At 44.3% G+C, this 25,728-nt stretch overlaps 1 protein-coding gene across 19 annotated transcripts in view; it reads left to right on the top strand.

Moving 5' to 3' along the window:
- The window catches only part of TCF4 (transcription factor 4), a 329,034-nt gene that overhangs the window by 268,664 nt on the left and 34,642 nt on the right, over positions 1-25,728 (top strand). For all 19 annotated transcript variants that reach the window (XM_083155221.1, XM_083155222.1, XM_083155213.1 and 16 more), the window contains 4 exons: positions 13,075-13,180; positions 15,764-15,894; positions 18,527-18,659; positions 24,972-25,039. In XM_083155221.1, the coding sequence (XP_083011347.1) occupies positions 13,075-13,180; positions 15,764-15,894; positions 18,527-18,659; positions 24,972-25,039 (438 nt within the window). The remainder of the gene's footprint in view (positions 1-13,074; positions 13,181-15,763; positions 15,895-18,526; positions 18,660-24,971; positions 25,040-25,728) is intronic.

The following is a 25,728-nucleotide window of genomic DNA, read 5'->3' as shown; positions in this document are numbered from 1 at the left end:
CAGACCGAAAAGCTGTAAATTCCTCCTATTTCTGCAACGATTAAAGAATAAAAGACACGACTTTCACACGAGACCCACTCAGTTCTGCCCGGTCCCTTCTCTTCATCACAATACGAGTTCTGTCTCTCATGATGCCAAGTGCTTACAATAGAGGTCCTGTTCTGTGGATGTCTTTCTAGTTGTTTAATGTACGCCAAACAAACATGGTATTGATCAGGCTGTGTTTGATTATGCGAGCACTCCGAGACAGAAACCAGAATATATAAAAATAAACTGCCTCGATTTATTTTTCTAGTCTTCGGATGACATCACAGAGTTGAAGCGATGTTTCTTTTTGGGAGAGGAACTGGCCTCGGTGACATTTGGAGGATTTTTCTTTTTTCTTTCAGCTCTTCCATCTGGGAAATATTTCCATTTCATGCAACCGCATGAGGGTTCATGCAACCGAGGGTTCGAAGACGTGCAGGGGATGTGGTTTTCTGAAGGCAGCTTATTTCGTTCAACGAAAGTGTAGACCTTGTTAAAGGTGATCACTCGCCTTTTCAATGCTGCCATACTGACGGCATTTAAGGCAGTTTCCGACAAAACGGATCCGACTAAAATAAAAAAAAAGTTGGATCTGCTTTGACTGTAAACGGCACCAGATTGTCGAATTCACGGCCATTGCTCGACAATCCGGGTCCTGGTTTCGCCGAACCGCAGACTTTCTGACACTCGACAGCCGGAACACTGTACTCCGGATGTCGTGTTTTAGTCAGAAGAAATGAAAACGGCCCGGGATTCCCACTCCCATCAGTCGGAATCCCGTATTGAAAACCCCCCTACATATGGTTTTGTGATTTACAACCATCATAAGAGGCACATTTTTTCACCATCCACCCTGTTATCCGCCGCTGATCAGGCTGCATCCTAGGGCAAAAGGATTTGGGGGAGCGCCAACAGAGTCAGATTGGTTATAAGTAATTCTACAATTAATAGCTTGACTGTCCCCAATTCAGGAACCCGTCAACTTATTTGAGTTTGCACCCGCCTTGAATGGTGGTCAATAAAATAATCTGTATTGTGTGGCTGGTCTGTATGATGCTCTCTGTATTGTATGACTCTCACTCGGATGGCCTTTGTATTGTGTAGGTGCCAGTAGGATACTCTTGTATTGTATTTTATGGTGGTCATCAAGACGCTAGGACTAGTACTGTGTATAATGATAGCCGAGCCATGGTGTCAAAGCAAGAGAGAGAGAGAGCCAACAGAGGTCGCACACTTTGTAACTCATTATTTCCTATGCGCTATGCTACACAAATGAAGTGTTAGTGCTTCCCAGTGCAATGGTTTCCTTCATTCGCACAGTTCATCAACCGTGCCACGTGTGAACTTCAGGAGATTAATTCTTCTTACGCGCTGTGATAGGGTGAGCAATTAATTGCTCATTCTGGGGATTCTGAGAAGAAAATGCTCTTTACAAACAATGTAAGAAGGTTTTATTGCCTTTGGGTGATTAATCTCTAGAGATTAAGCACACAAAAATTGCATTGTTTTTGTTTAATTAATTTTATGACTTTTGATCACAGATGCTTAAATTTGCCTGTGAAGTCCTAACCTAATTCTTATGCGGTCGACTGAGGGAAGCAGTCAGTTTGAATCCTAGATTACACACTGCAGCAATAGTGACCCTAGTGGTTATGCTACATCCGTGTAGTTCCTCTTTCCTGCCTGGGGTGTCGCTGTCTGCTTTGGTGCTTCTGGTGGTCTGGTCTGTATCAATACAGACCAGACTGTGGTAGAAACACCAACCATCTAATTATTTTTTAACCTGGGTGAGGGGATTCGCACCAGCAGGGGGTGGGGTTCGTGGGGTGTTGCATTCAGCAAGGCAGCAGGTGGCGCATGTTATGTCTGCGCTGTAGCGGCTTATGCCCCCCCTGTAAGGTCTCTTGTAATACTGATAGGAATTGTATACATTCGAAATTGCTACAAGTTTATCAGAATTTTTAAAAATAAATGAAAACAAAGGACCAACGTGTGCTTGGGATGTACAAGCCCTTGCATGCTCCCCCCGCTTGTATGTTCTGGTTGGCATGCTGGGATTTGCAGTGCCACACAGCTGCATAGCCGCAGTTTACCGTCCTCTGATTTAACGCCTGGCACAGTTTGCTGCTATGCCGCCGCACAGTCCCATATAGAGTATAACCTGCGGTGGGACCGCTCTGCGTACTTTACCTAAGATATTGTTTCCATGCAGTGGCTGCAGAAATCCAGTTACACTTGGCAGACTGCGGCCACCTGCACCTGTGCTCCCGCTGCATCGGACAGGCATCTTTATTAGCCCCTATTGACCTTTTACCTGGTGTTCCTCTCCAGGGGGCTGACATGTGGTAGAAATGAAGCCCCCTCCTCCCTGGAACCTACAGGTGGTTACTGCAGCCCAGCGCACTTGTTTTATATGGTGCAGCCAGCACTTAGAGACTCAGCGGGACCTGCAACCTCATCCCTCTCTCACTCAATGGAGGAGGAGGAGGGGGGGGGGGGGGGCTGGGGAGAGGGGAGGAGGGCTCGGCATAGTCTGCTCTGTGTGTCATATGCTCTCAATTACCATCTGATGGCAAGGCCAGGCCCTGGGCCGTTTTGCATGTTTGTCCTGTGAGAAAGATCTGGAAAGGCCGACATCTGGTTTTGATTGATACAATTGCAGGTTGATAGAATAAACGCAGGCTGAGGTGGGTGGGTTTTCCTTCCTGGCCCCTATCCACGCTGGTCTGGTAATGCACTTCACATGAGGGGCTGCGCTTTTCATCATCCCCCCCCCCCCCCTCCACCCTCCCCTCTAACCATCCCCAGCAGCATGTGGCTTAAGTTAGGGACCTGCTGTGAAACGAGTATGGCCTGGTGCTGTAGACCTGGAATAGGTCAGCCCAGGAAACAGGCTCTGACCCTAACCCATATCAAAGTGACCTGGAACAAACTGCACCCCCCCCCCCTCCCCTCACAAAGGGAATACCATGCACTTAATTACAAAAACAACCGTCAAAAACAGGTATACGCTAGCGAAAAAAGTCCCATATCAGGGATGCAGTTGAAATCCCGGCGGTCGGGATCCCGGCGTTCAGAATCCCGACGCTGGAATCCGGACCGCCGAAATGCCGACACTTTCTCCCTCCGTGGGTGTCCATGACACCCCTGGAGGGAGAATAAATTAGCTTGCGTAGCGAGGCACCGGGCCTGCTGCGTGGCGATCCAAGTCCCCCCCTTGTCGGGATTTCGGTGGTCGGGATTCCGGCGTCGGGATTTTGAACGCCGGGATCCCGCCCGCCGAGATTTCATACTGAATCCCCATATCATTACCATCTCACCTGAAAGTGATCATAAAACATGATAACGTCACGGCGGGTTATGGCCTGAACATGTAAAGCTACAAAAGCGGATTGGCTGGTACTTTATCTCTCTCCAAGATTCCATATATAAGCACCACTGCTTATATCCTGGGTTGACCAACTCAGCAATTTGACCCGGGTTAAAAGAAGGGTTTAGTGTGACAGCACCAGAGCCGGGATTGGACCCTGGATATTGATCCCCGTCTGACCCGGTTTAGTGATGTGAAAAGGGGTATGAGGGGGAGATCAGTTGAAAGAGAGTTTTGCCAGTAGAGAAGTTTCGGTTGGCAACCAATCAGCTTTGAAGACGCATTTATGAAGTGCATTCTGTAAGATAAGTCTCGGCTGATTGGTCGCCATAGACAACTTCTCCACAGGCTCATTTCCCCACTCTTTTTCACTGCATCTTACAACTACCCCTCATTCTCTTATCACTTGTGGCTGAATGGACATCTCTGGAGAAGGCTGTAACAGGGCATTTGGACAGTGAATATATTTCCTGCGGACTTCAGGCAGGAAGTCAAAAAGGTAATACCAGTGACCATACACTCCTCGGAGACAGACAAGCAGCGAATGTTCACATAGGATTTCCAGTCACAGGAACTGGCCGGAATAGCGACTAAGAACCAGCACCTTAAAGAATAAAGCCAATTTTTTCTTAATTTGCGCCATTAGTACCTTCCCAAAATGCAACAAAAATGAACATGAAATAAAACACAATAGAGGGGTGGAGGTGGGTATTCCTGGTGGTAGTTTGTAGTGACGTGCTCGGGGGCAGGGGGTGGAGCTTATTACCTACATAACTGATTTTACCCAGATTACAGCGCGGAAACCGTTCTACCAATGTTCACGCAGAAACCCAGGGCAGTATTTGAACAGTATGACGTCAATGGGTAAGGATGTGCTAGGCTTATTTAAAAATGTAAAATCCCATCTGTCCCTTTAAATAATATTTTGCTATTCTATGCCAGACCTGACCTTACGTATGGCATGGGGCAGCTTATATATTTTGGAAATGTGTCATCGCCACCTCGCCTATACCCTCCTCTTCAGATTAATACCTGTGAAAGTGTTCACATCGAGACTGAGAGTGCAGTGCAACAGGCATTCATTCCTAAACTCCGTTTCTGAATGACTTCCTCCTACTGTTCTACAGGCTTTCAGGAATTGAGTAGGTATTTGGTTCTCTTCTATCCGTTCCTTGTATTGGATAAACCAGAGAAGAACATCGTGTTGTTTGCGTCCCATTGGCCAGAGACACCCCGAGATTCCCAATGTACAGGATACAGGGCCAGATGTACTAAGCTTGAAAAGTAATAAAGCGCCAGCCAATCAGCTCCTACTGTCACACTACAGGCTGTTTGAAAATGGCAGCTAGGAGCTGATTGGTTGGTGGTTTATCACTCTCCACTTGATCACTTTTCAAGGCTTAGTACCCAGGGGTCCTTTAAGAGACGAGGAGGCCCCATGAGCAACCTTCTCCGCGAGGGCCCACTACTCTGTACTGGCTGCAGGGCCCCGCCCAGCGGAACAATAGAGTCTCAGCACTAGCGCCCTTAGACCTCCAGAAAGAATGGCGCAGCGGCCATTTTTTCATTGACTCCAGCAGCACTGCTGCCTTCATCGGGGGACTCTGAAGGGGTAAGTATTAAAAATGGGTAGTGTGTGGGCCCCTTTGGTAATCAGGGGCCTGTGTGCACCGTGCAACACACCCATTATGAATACGCCACTGCTTAGTACATCTCGCCCAGAGCCGGTCATACAGCCACTTCAGCTTGTGTTGGAGCTTATGCCCAAATAATCCCCAATTGCCATTTTACTCCCCCCCCCCCCCCCCCCTCATGTGTCACTCCCAGTAAATGTAGCAGCTCTGCCCGAATCGTGTCCTCTGCACAGGATCCACGGGGTTAACCGCGGCTTTAAAGTGTGCAGTTCGCATCTAACCGATCTGCCAACAATTAAAAATAAACTGTTAATTGTTTACATTCTGAAAAGAGGACACAATGTTAATAAGGTTAATGCGGCATTGTTGCCAGCCGGGAGCCGGTCCTCGTTTGCTTACAAAACAAGGGGGTGGGGGGGCTCTCAGATAACTTTATCTCATTACTGTTACGCTGCAGGAAAGGAAAATGTACGTGTGCCTGGGGATCCGCCGCAGTATTCTGCAGATTCATGGGTTATCCAGCAGTACGCAAAGTCTGTGTTGTTAATCTGCACAGGCCATATGGGAGAGAATCATTGGGGTTGTACGGATGAACATTTCCCATGATGCTCAGCCCGTGCGGTCACAAAGGCTTGCCCTCTTAGTGTACGAGGTCCCCTGCTATATATCCAGTGTCTTTACATTTCGTTTGGTTTCCCAGTACAACCAATTTGTCACATCTAGACCACATTAGACGGTAACCTGTGTCATATCTACGTTAATAATCGTTCGTGCCACGGCTCTTGTGTTTGTCACCCTAACTTTGTGTTACGCTCCTATTTGGTAATTGAATGCAGTTAATCGGATTTGAATGTGTGATTTTCTTGGCAAGATATTGGTGGGTACCACCTGTTTCACCCTCGGTAAGGCTGGCAGTGCCAAGACTGACAACAGCTGAAGTTTTCAGAAAAGCACTGTATTCTGATCTGCGGTTTGTGGAATCCGGCTTGTTGCCTTGGGTTACCAACTTTGTAAAAGAGCGTTGATTTTATATTTCACAGATTACAGTACAGTATGTAGGATTGTGCATACTGAATGCAGTTAGGGCTATATTACTGACCAGGCTGAGAGTGCATTTATAGGCAAGGTGCAGGAGCAGCCAGCGGGACCGCCAGCAGAAACTGTGGGGCCTGGGACTGCTAAAATAACCCCCCTCCCCCATCCCAGGCGTGTTGTACCCACAGCAGGAGTGGGGCACCAAATTGTATGGAAACCGGTTGTTTAAAAAAATAACTGTCAAAGTGGTTCTATAACGGGTCAATCTATCATATAGATTATATGATACTCTAGAACCGCGGTTCCCAAGCTTTTTTCTCTCCCGTACCCCTTGATTAGGCGTTTAATTTAGGAGTACCCCCTCTTCTCAATTTGATATATATCCACAGTACTTATGAGTGGAGTGGAAGTGAGCGGTATGTGTGTCCTTATATTAGGGTGTAGCGGAGAAGTAGTGTGCGGTAAGGAATCGGGTCCCTCTGTGTCTGGCGGCTGGCTGTGTACTGTCTCCGGTAGTGGAGGAGTAGTGTGCGGTCAGGAATCCGGTCCCTCTGTGTCTGCCCGCTGGCTGTGTACTCTGTCTGGTGTTCCCGCTAATGGCTGTAGGATTAATGCCGCTGCTTCCTCCACCTGTGTCAGCGCAGGGCAGATTATTGCTGATGTCTGGGGGCAGCTTGGGGTACTCTAGCTTCTATGGGATTGCTGGTCGGCAAAAGCACAGGGATTCGCTGATGAAGCTATAGAGGGAACCGGAAGTGATGCAACGTGGTTCATCTTCACGGAAACGGGAGAGGTCTTCCTCTCTTTCCGCCATTGCCAATATTATTTTCAAGTATCCCAAACCGGTCTGAAGCGTTCCCCTGAAGGTACACATACCAAGGGTTGGGAACCACTGCCCTAGGCCTACCTCAGCCACCTCAGCATGGTACATAAATACCACCATGTCAGGTCAATATCAGTCATACACACATATACCCAGCTAGTGATGCCAATCCTGGGGCATTTTTTCAATCCCGGGATTGGCCTCCCCAATGAAAAAAAAAATGCAGCGTCTGAGCACTCTGGGTTTTTTTTTTTTTCATTGGGGAGGCCAATCCTGGGATTGAAAAAATGCCCCAGGATTGGCATCACTAGTGGTGGTATTTATGTACCATGCTGAGGTAGGCCTAGGGCAGTGGTTCCCAACCCTTGGTATGTGTACCCTCAGGGGAACGATTCAGACCGGTTTGGGGTACTTGAAAATAATATTGGCAATGGCGGAAAGAGAGGAAGACCTCTTCCGTTTCCGCGAAGATGAACCACGTTGCATCACTTCCGGTTCCCTCTATAGCTTCATCAGCGCCTCCTCCTCCTTGGTGTTTAGCTGCTCACAGTGACCCGGCTGGGTCGCTGACATCATCTGTAGGGCGTATCAGGCAGGGGAGGAGGCAGCACTGAGGTGATGCTGCTGCCTCCTCCATAGAAGTGAACAGGACCCGGGTTGCTCGACTCAGGTTACCCTTTCACACTGCCCAGCAACCCGGGTCCGACCCGGAAATAACACTTTTTCTTTATCCCAGGTCGGATTTCTGGGTTGCTGGACCTGGGATATTCGAAATGGCCCTTTCACACCGCACGGCGACCTGGCAACAACCCGGTATTGACCTGGCTTTTTTTGCGGTTTGAAAGGGGTATTACGGTCACATTGTCAAACCTGTGCTGCACTCATTCCTAATCAACACATTCCACAGATCCATAGGTGGCCTGGAAAACATGGACTTTTGGTAGATCTTGAGGACCGGTTAGGTCTCCGCTGGGTTAAGCTCTCTAAATGTGTGAATAACGATCTCCGGGAGCTTTCCAATGTACATTCCGGATGGATTCAGGCACTATAGAGTGACCACATTGGGTTGTACATATCAATATGTTGCAACCTAAGCTTCACCACTGTATTGGATGTAGTTTCTGTAGGCTCTGCTCTTACCGCCTCCATTGAGGTTATTGTGCCCCAATCATACTGTATATGGAGTGCCTTACTCTGGTGGGGTCCAAGCTAACATTCACGAAGGCTAAATAGAATCTCTTGCAGGGTTTCTTCACTGCTTCATCAGCATAACTGTCTGATGACCATAGTGGCCACACACCCTGTGTTCATGGCCCTTTCTGCAGAATGCTGTTACATTATAGGGTTACCTACTCATCATTTCAGTAAGTGACCCCTATAAATAACCCAGGTCAACAGGCCGAGAGATGAGCTCACTGGAAAGACTCAGCAGCACGTCAGCCCTGGTCCTATTGTTGGCTAGGAGGAAGGTGGACAAAGTATAGTGTGACAATGAGCTCCTGAAGTACCTCCTGAACCAGAAGAAAAAGTGTTTTCATGGAGTCCTGCTCTAATGAATTCCTCATAAACCTTGTGAGCCAGCCACAGAACCTGTTGCAATCATGTTTACCATATAAAAGAGATCATTTAGTGGCCTTAGAATGCTAGGAATCCCGACAGTCGGTACAACAGTGCAGCCTCCTGTAGTACTGTATCCACCAGGACACCTCGTACCTTGACCAGATCCGTGCACGCCGGAAGAGGTCTATGCTCAGGTGTAATAGAATCATTTCCAGCGGTCGCTGAATTATGTCAATCACTTGTTTTCTTAACACCAAATCAAATGTAACTCCTTCAGAGATAACAATCCTGCCAACTCCATGTAGACAATTATCATCTGATGGAGAGATTCCAGGTGTTCCCATGGTTACGCTTGTCTTTTATTCTAACAGCGCAGAGGACCATCAAGTCCGCCAGCAAGCCTGGATGCGATGCAGCGTCGCCGGGGTGATTGAGCGATTATTGTACTGTACATTGTTGCAGATTTCTTAGCATTATACTTTTTTTTTCATTGAAACTTTTTTTTTTTTAAGCACTGTTTTTGTTTTTTTCATTATATTTCTTGCTGACGTAATTGGATTTATTTAGAGTATGAAATCCAGGCTGCTTTTGGCCAATTGTCTACTCCATGCCAAGGAACTAGGTCCGTAAAATTCTGTGTTCCGTGTCCTTTATCTTGCAATATATTTAATGAGAAACAAAATACCGTTTTATTATAATAGTTGCGTTCCCATTAATGTTTTCATTATATATTACTTTATTTGATCATTTTTGAGAAGCCGTGCCAATGTATATCTCTCGGATTATATTGTACACTATCTAAAGCCAATTGTGTATCAACCACATACTTGTCTATTAAATCTTAAAAAAAAATGAAATAAGGCTGGTTACCACTTGATGATAGAACATGTGGTGGTCATGGACATTTGTCTATCTGTGATGCTCTGCCGGTTCTTGAAGATGACATAATCTCCAAGCCCTGGTGAGCCGGTTCTCCATAGGCTTTCAAAGTGACCCAAGTCACCCTTTTACACCCAGCCGCAGCCCGAGTAGACCAAGCACTAACCTTTGTTATTGCATCGGTAGAAAGGGGTATAATCCCCCCTACCTTTTTTTTTTATTTTGGCTTGGATTAGACCAGAGGTTCCCACATTTTTTGATTCCTGGTGCCCTTGAGCATCCAAAAATTTTCACAGCACCCTCTAGGCCGAATGTTAATTCTTGATAAATTCAGAAAAAAATATTAAATTAAGTAAATTGTGTTTTTGTCATCCTTAGGGTCAGTTATATGGTGAGGGACGGGATTTGCTTCTGTTTGTCCACATTTTATCATTGATAGCGCTGTTTTTTCCTGGTATATTATTGTTCATTAATCATTTTAATTTGTCCTGGGACACCAACTCAGAGCTCTACTGCAAGTGTCCTGAGACACCCCAGGTTGGGAACCACTGGATTAGTCCATTCCTACAGGGGGCAAAGTGACCTACTAATTTTGTATGTGAAAATTATTAGTAGTAAATTATTTTAGCTTTACCAAGCTGGCAAACTGAGGGTTAGATTTTGATGCTACGTTGTGGGCCATTACTGACACTTTTTTCGGCCTAGTGATGAGAAAGGGTAACTCTGTACGAAAACTGGTACTCCTGTAAATATTTACAGATTCCCGTGGATACTTGGTATAAAGAAAAAAAATATTAGGGCTATTACCCAGCAAAATGACGTATTTGGCATACCCGGCATTGTAATATTTACAGATCTGGGGAGTCTGTCACTGACTAAACCACTCATTTATGTAGGTGTATCAAGCATTCTAATAACTGGATTCTAAAGCTGGTAACTTGCTTTGCCCACGTACCCAACCAGTGGGATGAAAACTATTTTTGGAAAGACCCCGCCAACCTACTTATATGTTTCCTAAGCATTGCAATGCCAGTGAGTGCGTGTGTGTGTGGGGGGGGGGGGGGGTGGGAGGGGACCACACCCCCTCCTGTTGGCCATGCCCCTCCCATTGACCGCAATCCTTTTTACCGGGCCCTGTGTATGAGCAATTATTAAGCACATAGAAGTATGTGTCCAATGACTGTTCTATGCAAATACAAAAAATTCAAGAGGGTGGTTTCCAAATTTTTGATGTTCAAGTGAGAGTGACCAGGCTACGAAGAGGCCAAATGAACACTTAACAAGTTATAGTCCACTTAACAAGTTAAGTGTGCCAAGAAAGACCTTTCCCACACCATTATAACAAAACCACCACCATGAACTGCTGTTACAACACAGGCAACTATCACTATCAATGTCTCATTGCATTTCTTCTCCATTCTAGTGTAAGGTCTGAGCAACAGCTTAACCTCTTGACCGTATCTGCTTACGTTAATGCAGTGAGTTCCTGCACACTGCAGGAACTCAGGGTGGTGTGGGTCCACAAGGGAGAATAGCCCCTGTGAGTCGGGATCCCCCCCGTCGGAGCACCGGCAGTTGGGATTCCGACGTCTGGATACTGACCGTCGGGATCCCCCCCTGTCGGGCAGTCACCCGGCACCCATGCAAATTTGCCTTATTAATTAACCTTACCTTTTCACTGCTCCACAAAACAAGGCGCAGTTCTTCCTACGCCTCTTCCAATTCCTTACCTCCACCCAGCTGCACAGGTCCTGCATATACTGCTGCGCCTATGCAAATGTGTCCCTCTCGCTGTGCTAACCCATACTAGCCCTTCCCCCAGCGAAAATCTTGGCACATTTTTTCAAATGTAGAAGCACAGTGAGTCCGAAGCTGTATTTGTCCTGGGTACAGAGTGTATAGTAGATACAGTATATGTTCTCTATGTGTTCAGAACTGAATCGTTGCCTTTGAAACCTGACGTTTTTTTTTGTGCTCACAGCATCTGTCCTGAGCCCCGTACACACACCTACCGTTCTCATTTCTCGCCCATGTATTCACACAAGACCGCAGAAATGTTTTGAGAAGCGATATGGTGTTTTTTCTGGTGGCGGCCAGGATAATGTCCAGACAATTAGTCACCGTGAGTTGGTTTACTTGGCCTAAAAACCCATCGGCTTTTGTTTCATTCATTAATGACGTAGCGGGTGAAGGAAGCAATAGGCCATTGTTTTAACACTGATCGCACCAGGATGTGTTTTTTTTTTAAAGTTGTCCTGTATTTCATTGGCTGGTTAGACAGAGTAACAGATATACTTAATATTTTAAGTTAGAAAAATATACCTGTGTAATTCACTTAAAAAAACAAATCGCTGAAAAATAATAGATACAGCGATATGTGAGATTTCTGTCATAAATAAATAAATATATATATATATTTATTACACATGCAAATATATAGACACACACACACACAATGTTTTATATATATTTATATATTATTTTTTTTTTTTTGCTATGATGTTTTTTCTTCCCCTGCCAAGTGCGTAACCTGGCGGCAAGGAACCGGTTAAATCTGCAGATGTCTTTTATTGGTGGAATTTTCCCCTTCATTTTGCTGTGACAGGCGAATGTCAGAGCAGGCAGCCTGCCAATTCTGTGATCTGCTGCCTGCTTCAAAATGGAGGCAGGAGGGTATCCATTTTCATCACCGAGATGACAGCGCCTCAGTCTTTCTGGCCATCTGGAAAGAAGTATTTTATAAAAGAAAATGAGGAGGAGGGGGGGGGGACTTTAAAAACAAAACAAAAAAAACCCTCTGTGTTTGTATGTGCGTGTTATTTCCCCCCAAGACGAACAAACTCTTAAACTAAGCCGCATGAATGCTGACCCTTTGTTGTACCGTACTGTGTTTATATACGGCATAAACAAGAAATAAATGTGCTATTTTTATTTAGACACGGCTACGGAACTCGTTGTGTACTGCTCAACTAGAAAGAAAATGTGTGTCTTTGGCAAGCGTTAAAGTTTATGGCACGAATGTATGAGGCATTCAGTGAGAAGGGATGTGTCTCCCCCCAATGCACTGTGTGTTGGTGGTCTTCCAGTCGTCCAGGTTTTAATATCTCTCTTTCTTCTGTCTTTGAAGAACAGTAACACCCCTGGAATTATAGAGTTTTCATTACGCTTTTATTTGTCCTATTGATACAGAAGTTCCTGAAATAAAAGATTTAATAGAACATATCCCTTTACTGGAAAGAAGGGAGTGTTCTAGGGTTGGGAAAATAAGGCTAGCATTCATTCTCGCATGCACCATGACCCCACTGGTTGGAGAAGACATTAGTTGGATAGAAACTCTTATATTGTACCGGTCGCCTACACAAGTCCAGGGCTGGACCGTTATGTATGTCGTTGTAGCCGGCAAAACAGTGTAAGGAACTCAACAGAGCTGTCTCCATTCTACCTGCCCTTTTTAATGGCATACTGTAGTTCCAGTTTGAAGGTTCTACTGTCCGTTTGCTTGTCCCCCGTGTAGGACGTTGGAGGCCCATTCTCGTGTGCTCATACTCCCTATATCCTTCTTCCATTTTGCAGAATTTTTGTATTTAAAACTATGTAGTGTGTGTGTGATTGACTTTTCACAAATCAATGTTGTGTATATAAAGATGAAGAAGTGCTGGAAGGATTTTGCAATGTGTAGCGTTCCTAGCAGCTCTGTTCCGGGTGCATTGTCTTGAGTACTCATCGCTGTGTTCCTTGTTTTGCAGGTCTATGCCCCATCAGCAAGCACTGCCGACTACAACAGAGATTCACCAGGTTATCCATCCTCAAAACCAGCCACCAGCACTTTCCCCAGCTCATTCTTCATGCAAGGTACGACATATGTGTCCGCATTCTATTGCCTTAGCACCCGTGCAACGACTTCTGCTGTATGTAGACATGACTAGGGACAGAGTGCTCATGGACAGAACGGAAATCATTTTTTTTTCTCCTTTTTTGAAATATTTTTTTGCAATTTAATTTTAAAAATGTATTTTTCGGTTAAAATCTTGACAGCGGGGGCTTGCTTTGCTTGCCACAAGGTTCTATTCCATCTTTATGGGGGTTGTGGACCCCCACGAGAGAGAATAGACCCTGTGCTCCTGGATTCCAGCTGGCGGTAATGTCAGCTGGCGAAATTTCAGTGGCGGGATTGAGACCGCTGGGATCCCAACTGTCAATATAGAAATATATAGATAGATCTAATATAATATAAAATGTTATTTTTATATTTTTTCCCCAGTGATCTTGACTAAATGTCATTTGGCCAAGCTGTATCTCCTTTATCTCTCTTGTTTAGTTTAGAAACACGGGTCTCTGTAACATCAAAGTAAATGCTGACTGTGCTCTGCGGACCCCAGCTAGGACAGAAATACCAAAACTATTCCAATGTCCCTCTGCAATTTTAATAAGTTCCAGTCACGGAATAATACGTGTTGTACAAAGTCTGGAACATGGAAAAAGTTGGACTCCGCCAAACGAGATGCCGCTGATTTATTGACTTGTTGTTTGATTCTTTATTTATTTGTTAAAACTGTTGGGCTGACACGCTGATGTACACAACTCTCGGAGCTCAGCTGCTCTGTGCGATGAGCCAGATCTTCCCCCAGCACCGCTCCGAACCTGAGATTAATTCACTTCAGGCCAGGGGCGGGAAAGGAGCGAGTCAAGACCAGGTTCCTTAAGTGACCGGCTTCTTATAGCGAGTGGCGACGGCGGATCTACTTGTATTTATCTTATTATAATCTGTTTGTAGTTATGTAGTTTGGGTGCCCTCAGTGACCCACAAACCTACTGTACCAGCCTGTTTTCTATCACCTTATTTCCCTTTCAATCTGAGAAAAAGTATAATGTAAAATTTTAACCCTATATAAATTTAGGTCCCCGGGCATACTAAAGGCATAAAAGTTTAAAAAAATGTTTTTGAGGGCGTGAAAAACTCATGTTGACCTTTTGACTGTAGATCTTCCCATTGACGACTATCCGACCCTGTCAACCTTAGCCTTCTATTATCGCTGGGGTTTCCGGCAAATTGTGACATATGTATCAAATATTGGAGAGAACTAAAGTACCAACCAATCGTCTCCTAGCGGTCATGTTATATATATATCTGCAATTTCTTTCCGCTACTGTCGATCCCCTGACTACCAGATCTGGTAATCGGGAACATTAAACACTTTTAAAAATCTTGATTCCCCTATCCCAACTGAAAATAATCGGGATTGGTAAAACTAGGATTTTTAACGTGATTGCGATCATTAATGGTTGCCTATCAGCAGATTCAGTCAGCGGATTGGGGAAGCTGATGTTTGATGGCCTTTACAGGTGGTGTTCTAAAAATGACAGTTAAGAGCTATAAAATGATAGAAGCTGATTGGCTGGTACTTGATGTTTGGAAAAACGGACCATACGCCAAACCAACAATGTTACCATGTAGCAGGTAGCTCCAGCGTAGCCCTGTTATGATAAGTGTTTTTTAATATTTAAAGTTTTTAGTTCCGGTATCTATTATTGTTGCGCTTTCAAAAATAATGCCAATTCTGTTATGGTAGGTGAAACTGTGTTTTTTGGGGTTCCGCTGAAGTTCAGGTCAGGTCCCCCTTATCTGTGTATTCCAAAAACCCAGAAATATCCTGAAAACCGTGGTTTTTCAGAATATATATAATTATTTATTTTTCGGTATACCCCTCCCCCACCCCTTTTGATACTTACCTCGTCCCCCGATGTCCACGGCATCCTCCGGGATCATGAAGCCTACTGTGGAAGCTGGGGGACCACCGGGGCACCACCAGGGGACCAGGTAAGTATGGTAAAAAGATATATAATACAAAATCTGAAAAAAAATCAGGGTTCCTGGTAACCTATGGGCTGGGTTCTAGGTAAACTATGGGCTGGGTGCGGAACATGGAGTCACATTGGTGGTTGCTGATTAATCCACAGTGAATTGGAGAATTCCCAGCAGGAACCCAACTCCCAGGAAGTTCCAGGCTGGGTACTAAAAGACTCTACATCAAAATGCATTGGCAGCACATATAGTAGAATTAAGCAACAGAGATGAAATCTAAATACCATGGAGGGTGAGGAGGTGAAGCTTGGTGGCATGCACCGCAGTTGCAGGAGTATATAGTGTATGGGTGCAGTTATAGGACTGCTATACAGATATTGAGTCTCTTGTACATTAGTCATCAACCAAGCCCCTCCCCCCACTCCATTCATTGGCTGCTTACAGATACAATATGTCTTTCACTTCCTGTCATTTGTGTTCAATGCATTGGCCTTTCTTTTATAACTGATACATTTGTTTCCTATAATTTAAACATAAATACGGTTATGTCAATATCAAAGCATAGAATTATTTGCCGTGATGTTTCTCTATCTGTGCATTTTCTTATTGCCGATTGGCCTGTCTGTTTTCAGATGGTCACCACAGCAGCGATCCTTGGAGTTCCGGAGGGATGAACCAAGCCGGCTACGGAGGCATGTTGGGCAATTCTTCTCATATTCCACAGTCTAGCAGCTACTGCAACCTGCATCCACATGACCGTTTGGTAAGGGGACTCTTATCATGTCACCGGACTATAAAAGTTAGATCGTTCCCTTATTAAGAGTAGATATTTTTCTCTCCGCTGCTATATCCTCTCAGCTGAGCAGTCTAAGAACCGGCCATTCAATAAAAAATATAGTTTACTTTATGTATTTGTACCTGCCTGGGGCAAATACACCATTTAATAAAAAAAAATAAAAAATCAGAATCAGAACGTCATTTTATATCCTAATTAGTTAAACGCCCAACAAAATCACGGCTTCGGCAATTTACTTCCACTTTGAGCTGTGAGAGTTTTTAGCCCACAAACTCCACCCCAGTCCCTATCCCCTCCTACCTCCAATCTCTGTCTCACGGCTCCCTCTCTCTCTATATCCAGCAAGTTTGAAACCGATCAATGTCCCTGCAAAAATTGCTTTCACTTTCTGTTATGACATCTTTTAGCAGTAGTTAGCCACATATATGCATGTCATGTCATGGAACCAGGTGAGCAACTAGGAACCGGGCAAGTTCTGTGGCGAAGGAATCGGCTAGTGGCTATAGTGAGGCCTAGAACACCAATGGCGGTTTTGACCTTTACTGTGATTTCCCCCTTGATTACGTAGATTAATATTGTGCCCTTGGATCCATAAATGCTTTTTTTTTTTTTTTTAACGCTTCCCCGTCTTTACCGCATCCTGAATCCGTTAGAGTCTCAGGGCGGAAGACAGGTCCAGTAAGATTTTTAGTGGCTTTGCCGCTGTGCCACTGTCACTTTAAGAACAGGAATGAACAGATGGTCACAAATATTCCGCTGTGATTTTAGCACATACTACACTTGTTAAATGTTCCTTTGATGTTTTACGGACATCTATGTGGTTTCTTGTTTGATGACAGATCCACCTCAACCCAGATTTATTTTGGTGTCTGGTTGCAATGCACTAGATAAGTCGTTCTCTCCAGCCCAAAGAGCACCAACTATCCGCACACAGTGGAAGATCTTGTCTGTCTATGGAAAATCCCAAAAAAGCCACGCTCCCAATTTAAAGTAACTTCTAATACTGTTAAGTCCACATAATGGATGGCTTGGGAATACATATATATATATATTTTCAAAATTACAGTAAAGGCTTTTGGTTTAGCAAGCCGCAAACTAAAGGACTTAACTCCATGGAATTTCAAAAGAGTTTTGCAGTGTGTATATTTTTTTCCGGCCCTTTTTGCAAAGTCTGTTGCAGCGCACGTTCTTTTGCGTTGCAAGGAGGCAACGGACTTTGCACGGTCGATGGGTTGGGCAGAATCTGCGAAACAGTGAGGGATAAGGGTAGGTGTAGTTTTTGGCAGGGCAAATAGACAATGGGCCTTATAAGCATTATTTTTTTAAAATCTTGTCTAGTGAGCATGCATAATGTCATTAATGATGTGCGCTCCCGTGCGTAGTTAATGATAATGACGATACCTTCCCCTGTCAGCTGAACTTGTGCGTCAATTTTGGCTATGTAGCCAATAAGTGACGCCACTCAACGATATCTGCAATGATATCATTCAGTGTGTCTGCTCTATATCATCTACCGGCGATATCATCAATGATATTGGTGGTTCCACGGGTGGTCTAGTGTGTACAGGGCAAGTACCTAGGAGTTCTCCGCAAAAGAGCCGCATCATACAGTGATTGTGGCCTCTTGGTTTATAAAGTGTTTTTTTTCTTTATAATTTCCAGCGTTGTTACCTTGCAATGTGCATAACGGGCGTTAAGAGAGGAGGAGGCTGGTATACAGCCTACTCTGGCCGGGCCCACCCCTCTCTGCCAGTAGTAGCCGGGTCTGAGCACTAGAGCGCTCAGACCCTACTAGGCGCCGGGGCCATTTTTCCGTCCATTTCCGCAACAGCAGCAGTGTGGAGTACTGTATGAGCACTAGAGCACTCAGACTCCATTACTCATGTACAGATCGCCAGCAAGATGGCGCAGCAGCCATTTTTCTGGCATTTACTGCAGTACTGCTGCTTCAGTTGCGGGACTCCAGGGGTAAGTATTTAAAAAATGGGTGCAGAACGGACCCCCTTGGACTCAGGGGCCGGTGTGTACCGCACACACTGCACCGATAATACATACGCCACTGGTGCATAACATTACTTTGTAACACTGAGGGGTAAATGTATGGAGCTTTTAGAAGTGGTATCTATCCCATAAATAACATTATGTGCAAGGTGATAATGCAGCAGCCAATCAGCTCCTTACTGCAATTTACATATTGTAGCTGATTGGCTGGTGCATTACCACCTGGCACATACCGTTCTTTATGGGGATAGATATTACTTCTCCAAGCTTCGTACATTTACCCCTGAACACTTTTCAAAAAATTTTAAGGAAGTAATTTTTGTAGAAACTACGTGCTCACGCTTTGATATCACAGACAGGAGTTTTAGACGTCTGGAATACGTGTTATCTACAATAATGCCTGAGTCTCCATTTAAATCGGGAACACAAAGGGGGATCGTAAGAAAGGAGCATGAAAAACCACAAAAAAATTAAGGAAATCAGACGCAAATGTGTAAACATTAAGGATGCCTAGAGCTTAGAATGTGCTCCGTCATTGTGAGTTTGTTTCATTGTATTATGACTGGTTAAATATGGTCCTTGTTTATCATTCTTACAGAGCTATCCATCACACTCTTCAGCGGAGATCAATTCTAGTCTTCCTCCAATGTCCACGTTTCACCGTAGCAGCACAAATCATTATAACAACTCTTCCTGTACGCCGCCTGCCAATGGAACAGATAGTATTATGAGTAAGTTTCGGGTCTTTTTGTACCAGTGAGTCGCAGCGCACAGACATTTGTATTAGAGAGACAAGCTTTCAACTTTTTAATTGTGCATGTGACAGCGACTTTGTCAAAATTAATTGCCGGGATGTTCCCTGAGCTCGTCTCTGTGTTGGCCAGTATGAGAAAGTATTTTGTAGTTTCTGGGAGTGACCCAGCATGTGGGAGGAGAAATGTTTTTGGCTATATCATATATTTATGCTTCTGTGTATGAGATATATATATATATATATATATATATATATATAGTTAGAGTATTTTATATATGTTTATAGTTAGAATATTTTAATATAGATATAATATTAAGGGGAGTATTCAATCACAGGCAATCTTCTCCCCATGGGGGAGATGGCCGCTGGGCCCTATTCAATGCTGTCTTTCTCGACAGCATTGAGCAGGGTATCTCGACAGAACAAGCCTGACTTCACAAGCTGTCGGGCTCGTTCTGCCGAGAACGGCCGGGAAGTGACAAGCTGCCGGCTGCAGCTCGCCTCTTCCCGGCCACGCCTCCGTTTCGTCCCACTGCAGGCGGGACATTGAATCCCGCCTGCATGTTCTCTGTCGAGCTAACCGAGAACGGGACAGGGTCAACGGCAAGCTCCACCGCCGTGTCCTCCAGATTGAATACCCCCAATAATGTGACAAGGATCACGCAGATCCCCAGCCCATCCCCTGGCGAGCTTATCCAGCACCAGGAGCCATTTTTCTGTATACAAACAACATTCTTAAAGGCAGCTAACAGGTGCTAATAATTAACTTGGCTGCATTTCATTCCTGACCTCAATTAAAACCTGGACTGCATTTATGAACAACTGCTGTTACGTGGTTAAACAGGGAGATCCTGCTATCCTGCTACAATATATAAAGCTTCTTTGTCAGGGATAGATAGATAGATAATTATATATTATACAAAACCAAACACCTATTTCAACAATTAATTTGAACTTTATAGATACAGTATATTATAGTATATGTGTGTATTTATTTACATTATATCATTTTAGTATGGATAAGTTATGGTGTGTACACACTATTCCCTTGCTATTCGACAATTTCGATAAAGATTCAAGTGCTATACAATCTTTGCTATCTCTGTACTATCTACATACAATTCTTGCTATCTGCATTAGATTTGCACCATATAGTCATTGCTGCCCTGTCTATCTGGGTTTCGATTTGTGCTGCCACGGGAGCGCGCATCGGGATCGCAAGGTAAAAAACCTGTGCGATTCGGCATGCGATTTTGACTATATAATCAAAATCTCATGCTGGATTGTACCGTGTGTACACAGCATAAGTCGAATAGCTAGGAAATCTCATCGTTGGTGCACAGCATTAGACATGTAAGTAAATGTGAGTGATGTTTTATATTGCACTGTTATAAATATTTTGATATAATAAAATAAAGTCATTATTGATGCCAGAAAAGGCCCGCCTGCTTCTAGGACATGAAAGTGAGTGCGGGCAGGCCTACCCGCTATAGGAATGAACGAGAAGACTGATACTATTCGTTAATATCCTGAATAAGAATTAGAACCAGAACTTGAGTGTTTTATGGCAGAATCAGAAAGCTTCTCTGTGCTTTGATTATCCCTATTTTCAGCTTCTACAATCCATATATTAATTATGCAAGCATAACAGATAATTCTTCACACTTCCCTGCGTTCACATAGAAAGTAACCTCACAAGTTTCCAACTCTGAAAACATATTTAAATTTGGGCTTGCAGGCTGGTTTCATGCATCTGGTGTGAGTGATAACAAATCTTCCAAGTGGTTCTATTCATTTTTGTGTCCTGATCAGATCCTTGCAGGGATCTCCTTCCATGCAGAGATGCTCTGAGGGGCATCTGAACGGCCTTTGTTTACCCCTCGTGTCGGGTTCCTCGTCTTGTGAGGACGGTAACTCCTGTTAGTTGTATACGCAACTTGTCTCTGTTTTGGAGAGCTTCCACTCAGGTTGTGAAATGCGACATCCTGCATTTGCCATGATTTTAGTGTGAAATGCATTATATTGATGTAGTATATGTATTCTGTTGATATTGTAGAGGCAGCATGAAGCATAGCCGATATGAAATCTCACGGGCCACACCTTTTCCTGCATAAGCTACACCCCCAAACCATTTCCTGTTCCACACTTGTTCCTCCTTTTTTGTAGGCGTGTCTCAAGTTGTAAAATTAATGATTTTAAAACTATTGTTGACCATTCGACATGTTGGCCAATAGTGGACTGCCAAACTAAAGTCTGGAAATGGTTACAGCCTACAAAATTACAGCCACCGATGTTCTCTATTGTTGAGAAGAGGGTCTCAGAGAGCATTAGAGCAGAAGGTGTCTTTTGTCATTGAGAAGAAGGGATTGAAAAATCAGAGGAGCAGGTGACTTCTATTGATAAGAGGGGTAGTGTTCACTCTAGGCTGTTTTAGTAGCACCCTGCTAAAACAGCCTGCCATCTAACCCTGCCGGTGCGCTTGTGGGAAGCCCAGCACCACTGTAGATGCCGGTCCTGCACTTACTTCGCCATCAGTGATTGGCCCGTGCCCCCCCGTCATGCTGCCCCCATACGCCAGCGCCTTGCCCTGCCCCGATCCTAGAAGGACCACTATCAGATAAGAGGAGTTGAGTAGGGGATGTCTTATATCCTATATTGAATAGGTTTGGTACTTATTGTAGTAGAGGAAAGTATTTGCCTTTATGATTTGTATTTCATTGTTTTACAAAATGATTGGCACATACAGTAAGTTCTGCATTGGGTTCCCTGATAGCTTGAGGGTACAATCGTTGGGTCTTCTGAGAAGATCTGTGCAGTTATACCCTACAAACACTTGGGTTCCTCTAGCTAATGAAGGCTTACTTGCCATGGGAATCCTCTGTTATGTGCAGTGCTTTTGTAAGATAGTAGATGACTGGCGCGTTTTACCTAGTTTGCAAACAGGTTACTAGTCATTAGTTCCCTGCAGAGAACTGAAGAAACGATACAGTATTCTGTAGATATCAAATCTCCTAACCCATGATGTGGGAACTTTCAACATGTGCATTGGTAAATGGTTCCATATCAATAAAGTTTATTTTATTTACATCTAACAAATAAAATTCTATGAAAGTTCGTAGAAACTGTATAAACCGATGAAAGGGAAAAGCGTGTACTTGTGAGTCACTGTAAATCCACAAGGGGCCTTCATTTATAGCACTCAGGCCTTCAGTATTAAATGCATTCGCTGTAGTAGTCACGGCTCTACCCTCCAAAAACATTTTGCTGACTGTCTGCATTTACGGGCATCTTGAGGGCAATAAACTATCCCAGATCATGTATTATTTTTACTCTGGTCAACCTGCAATCCTGGTTCTTTCTGGCCACTTGCCACTGGTATGAAAGCAGCCCTCAGCCCATAGAGGTGGATAACGTTTCCCGAAATTTACAGTTGCAAAACTTAAAGTGGTGCCAGCCGGGATTTAGGATAGTTTTGTCTGTTTTACATTAGCGCACAGCGTGGTTTATATTAATCCCATGAATCCCCATAAATCTCAACTCTTTTAAAGGCACATTGAGTTCTTGCGCCGAGTCGATATACATTTATACATGGCAAGTGCACAGGGCATTATATAGAATGCACCTATCCAGGGCCGGGCTCTGACACACCGATACCTTCCTAGTGGATTCGGCATGGAATCCCGGCGTTCAAAATCCCGACGCTGGAATCCTGACCGCCGAAATCCCGATAAGGGGGGGGGGGGGGGGGACTTGGAAGAGAAGGTGAATACATGAACTGGTCATTGCGGTGACATCGGCAGCTGGGAATTACAGTGGTCTTGCACCCTTCTTTTACCTGGTCCATCTCCTACTTCTGGAACTTGAGAAGGGTTTGCAGTTTAATAAATTACTTGTATAGCGCCAGCATATTTTGTTGTGCTTTACATTTAGAACAAGCACAAATAAAAAAATTACTGGTAATGAGAAATAGACAAAGTGGCCCTGCTCTTAAGCTTAATAAGGAGAAAGCCTTGTGTATCAATGCCTACATATTGAACATTGGTCCAGCCAGATTGCAGAGGTTCTTGGTGGGCTGTATGATCCAGCCATGCAGGTATGTTGGCCTGTGTTCTGGAGCATTTGTGAGTACTGAAAGCCAAAAGAGCAGATTAGTTTACCAAGAATTGTGGAATACAGTAGACAGAGAAAAGCAGAGGACTTAAGACTACGCCCTGAGGCTCTCCCAACTGTTAGAAGCAGCCGTACTATTCTCGGGTCTGCCCACTGCGCAAGTGTGATGGCTACAGGGGTGGAGGGGTCCAATTGGACCTCTCTTTGATACTCAGAACTCCTTCCTTTAGGCATAGGTTCATGCAGACAGACGCTGAAAAACTGACTTCTGGAATTTCCTAACTATTACAACTAGAGAATAGCCAAAGTAGTATCGATATTCAAAAAAGGTAAATGAGATGACCCAGCAAATTTTAGACCTACGAGCTTAACCTCAATCGTGGGGAAATTATTTGAGGGAATTTTAAGAGCTGTATCCAGAAATATTTAGAGATACATAGCATAATAAGTGGTAACCAACACTGTAAATAATTGTTCATGCCAAAACAACCTAATAACCTAGATATTGGGAATGCAGGGGATGTGGGCTACATGGATTTTGCCTTCAATACGGCACCACATAAGAGGTTGATCAATAGAATGGAGGATTTGGGACATGGGGTATAAAATTGTACCTGGATAAGAAACTGGCTGCAGGACAGAGAACAGAGAGTGGTTGTAAATGGTGAAATGGTGCTTGCTCAGGTTGGATACCAGCACTAAGTTGCATGCCACAGGGATCACTGCTAGGGCCTCTTCTGTTTAACATATTCATCAATGATGTAGAGGAGGGAATACTAAGCAAAGTATCCCTCTTTGAGGATGACACAAAACTGTGCAGGGTGATTAGGACGAACAATGACGTCTCCATGCTACAGAGGGGTTTAAAGAAACTAGTGAGTTTGTGGAAAGATGGAAAATTATTTTCATGATAAATGTAAGTTTATGCATCTTGGGAGACACAACCAATGTGCTAGGTATAATCCAAATGGCGTAGAATTGGGTAAATCAGAAATGGAAAAGGACCTAGGAGTCCAAATTGACAATAAACCGAGGTGTATTGCTCAGTACCATGTAGCAAGTCCAACAAGATACAAGCCTGTATAAAAAGGGGCATGGAAGCTAGGCACAACAATGTCATTACACCACTCTACAAGGCACTGGTTAGACCCCCATCTAGAACTGGGAGTGCAATTCTGGGCTCCGCACTATTAAAAGGACGTTATAGAACTGGAAATAGTCCAGAGAAGGGCAACCAAACTAATAAAAGGGATGGAAAAGAGGCATTGTCTGGGCTATATGCTTAATTTGTACAAATATATCAGGTGCCAATATTCGGAATGGTCTGTCACTAATTGAGTTAAGTGGATAAATAATGTCCACCACACATGGACGTTTGCCTTAAATGAGATCTCTGGTACAAAACTGTAACTATTCCATAAATCTCACTTTTGATTACTGTTGTTTGTGTTTGCTAAATATGGATGCAGCCCATGTAAGTCCAGGAATGACCTTATAAGCCATTAATAAGATCTTAATATTATTTTGTACAATTGACTGTTACATGTTTATAAAAAAAAATTTTTTAACTTGTATTCCATGGTAAAATAATTAAAAGCAAATATCTTAGTACCTTAATTAACTTAATATTGAACTGAATAGCCTCCTGCCAGATTCTGTTCTAGAGCCTCCGAGGCCGACAGATTGAGGCGCACAGTTACGATACTGCTCAGCCATAACCATTGTACTGGCTACCTGGGCGGCACGACTGTATCCAGCCCTGTACATTTCCATCGCCGGCTTGCTGCGTCAGCCCTGAGAAACAGCTTCCTGCGTTCCTAAATCTAAATAAGCAGATGAAATCTGTCCTCCCAGGATTACGCAGAGGTTCACGCGTGTGATTAGCTTCCGCCAGCCTAGGCCGCCCCTGTGTGCAAACCCGGAGGTGTCCGGGCTTCAAGTGGTGTAATTGCACCGTAAATAAATGAATACCAGCCGAGTTGATATTTTCTTCATAAAAACGGGACATGAATATATTTGACATCTACCTTAGCAAACAAATTAATGCTAATTAAAGATTAATGCGATATAATGAGCATTAAAATGCAATTACATTATGGGTAAGTGGACCAGGAATAGAAACCTGTAAAATGCCTCCCTGCTTGTTTTAATGCTTCGCCTTTTTTTTTTGTTGTTGCAGCAAACAGAGGAAGCGGGCAAGCGGGAAGCTCGCAGACCGGGGACGCACTGGGAAAGGCCCTAGCATCAGTAAGCACATTCTCTGCTACTCTCTGTAACATTAATGTATCGTAACTGGTGGCTGTCTGCTGGGGCTCTGAGCAGCCCCCCAACAGTCACCTGAGTTAGTGACCCAGGAATGGAAGCGCAGGTATATGTCACGTTTCCGTACTGTGCACACCAAAAGCCTGGACACAGGTGACCGTCGCTGGCTACTCCTAGAAGAGACAGCAAAATGAGTGCAATTAAAAAGTCAGTTTACTTGGTGCAGAATTCTAAATCAGTAGGGTTTACTCTACTGATACTGTATGTTCTGGGAATGGGTCCGAGGCGGCAGAGGTCACCGAGACTGCATTTCATCCGAGACTGCCCGTACTTTTAAAGCGGCAATCATTTACAAGGCAAAACCAAAATGGTTGATGATCGCCGCTTTAAAAAGACGGGAAATCAGCAGATATCCCGGACCTTTGCAAACAAGGACCCCCCGCCCCGCATATGTGTAAAATACATGCATCCTCAGACATCCAGCCTCAATACGCCATGCAGCGCGAGTGAGCAGCCAGGTCCCGCACAACACTGCTAACGTTGGCAATCTTTCTGTGCCGAAAAAGCAACGCAATTTGACTAGGATGCCCAGGGGAAACTGTGCTGAGTAATGTGATATATTGTCCTGGTATATTGTGTGCGACTGAGTCTGTACATGGAGAAAGACAGAACAT

This window comes from Crinia signifera, chromosome 1 (assembly GCF_055691185.1).
Source record: "Crinia signifera chromosome 1, ASM5569118v1, whole genome shotgun sequence".
NCBI lineage: Eukaryota > Metazoa > Chordata > Amphibia > Anura > Myobatrachidae > Crinia > Crinia signifera.
This window is presented reverse-complemented; position numbering and strand designations above follow the sequence as displayed.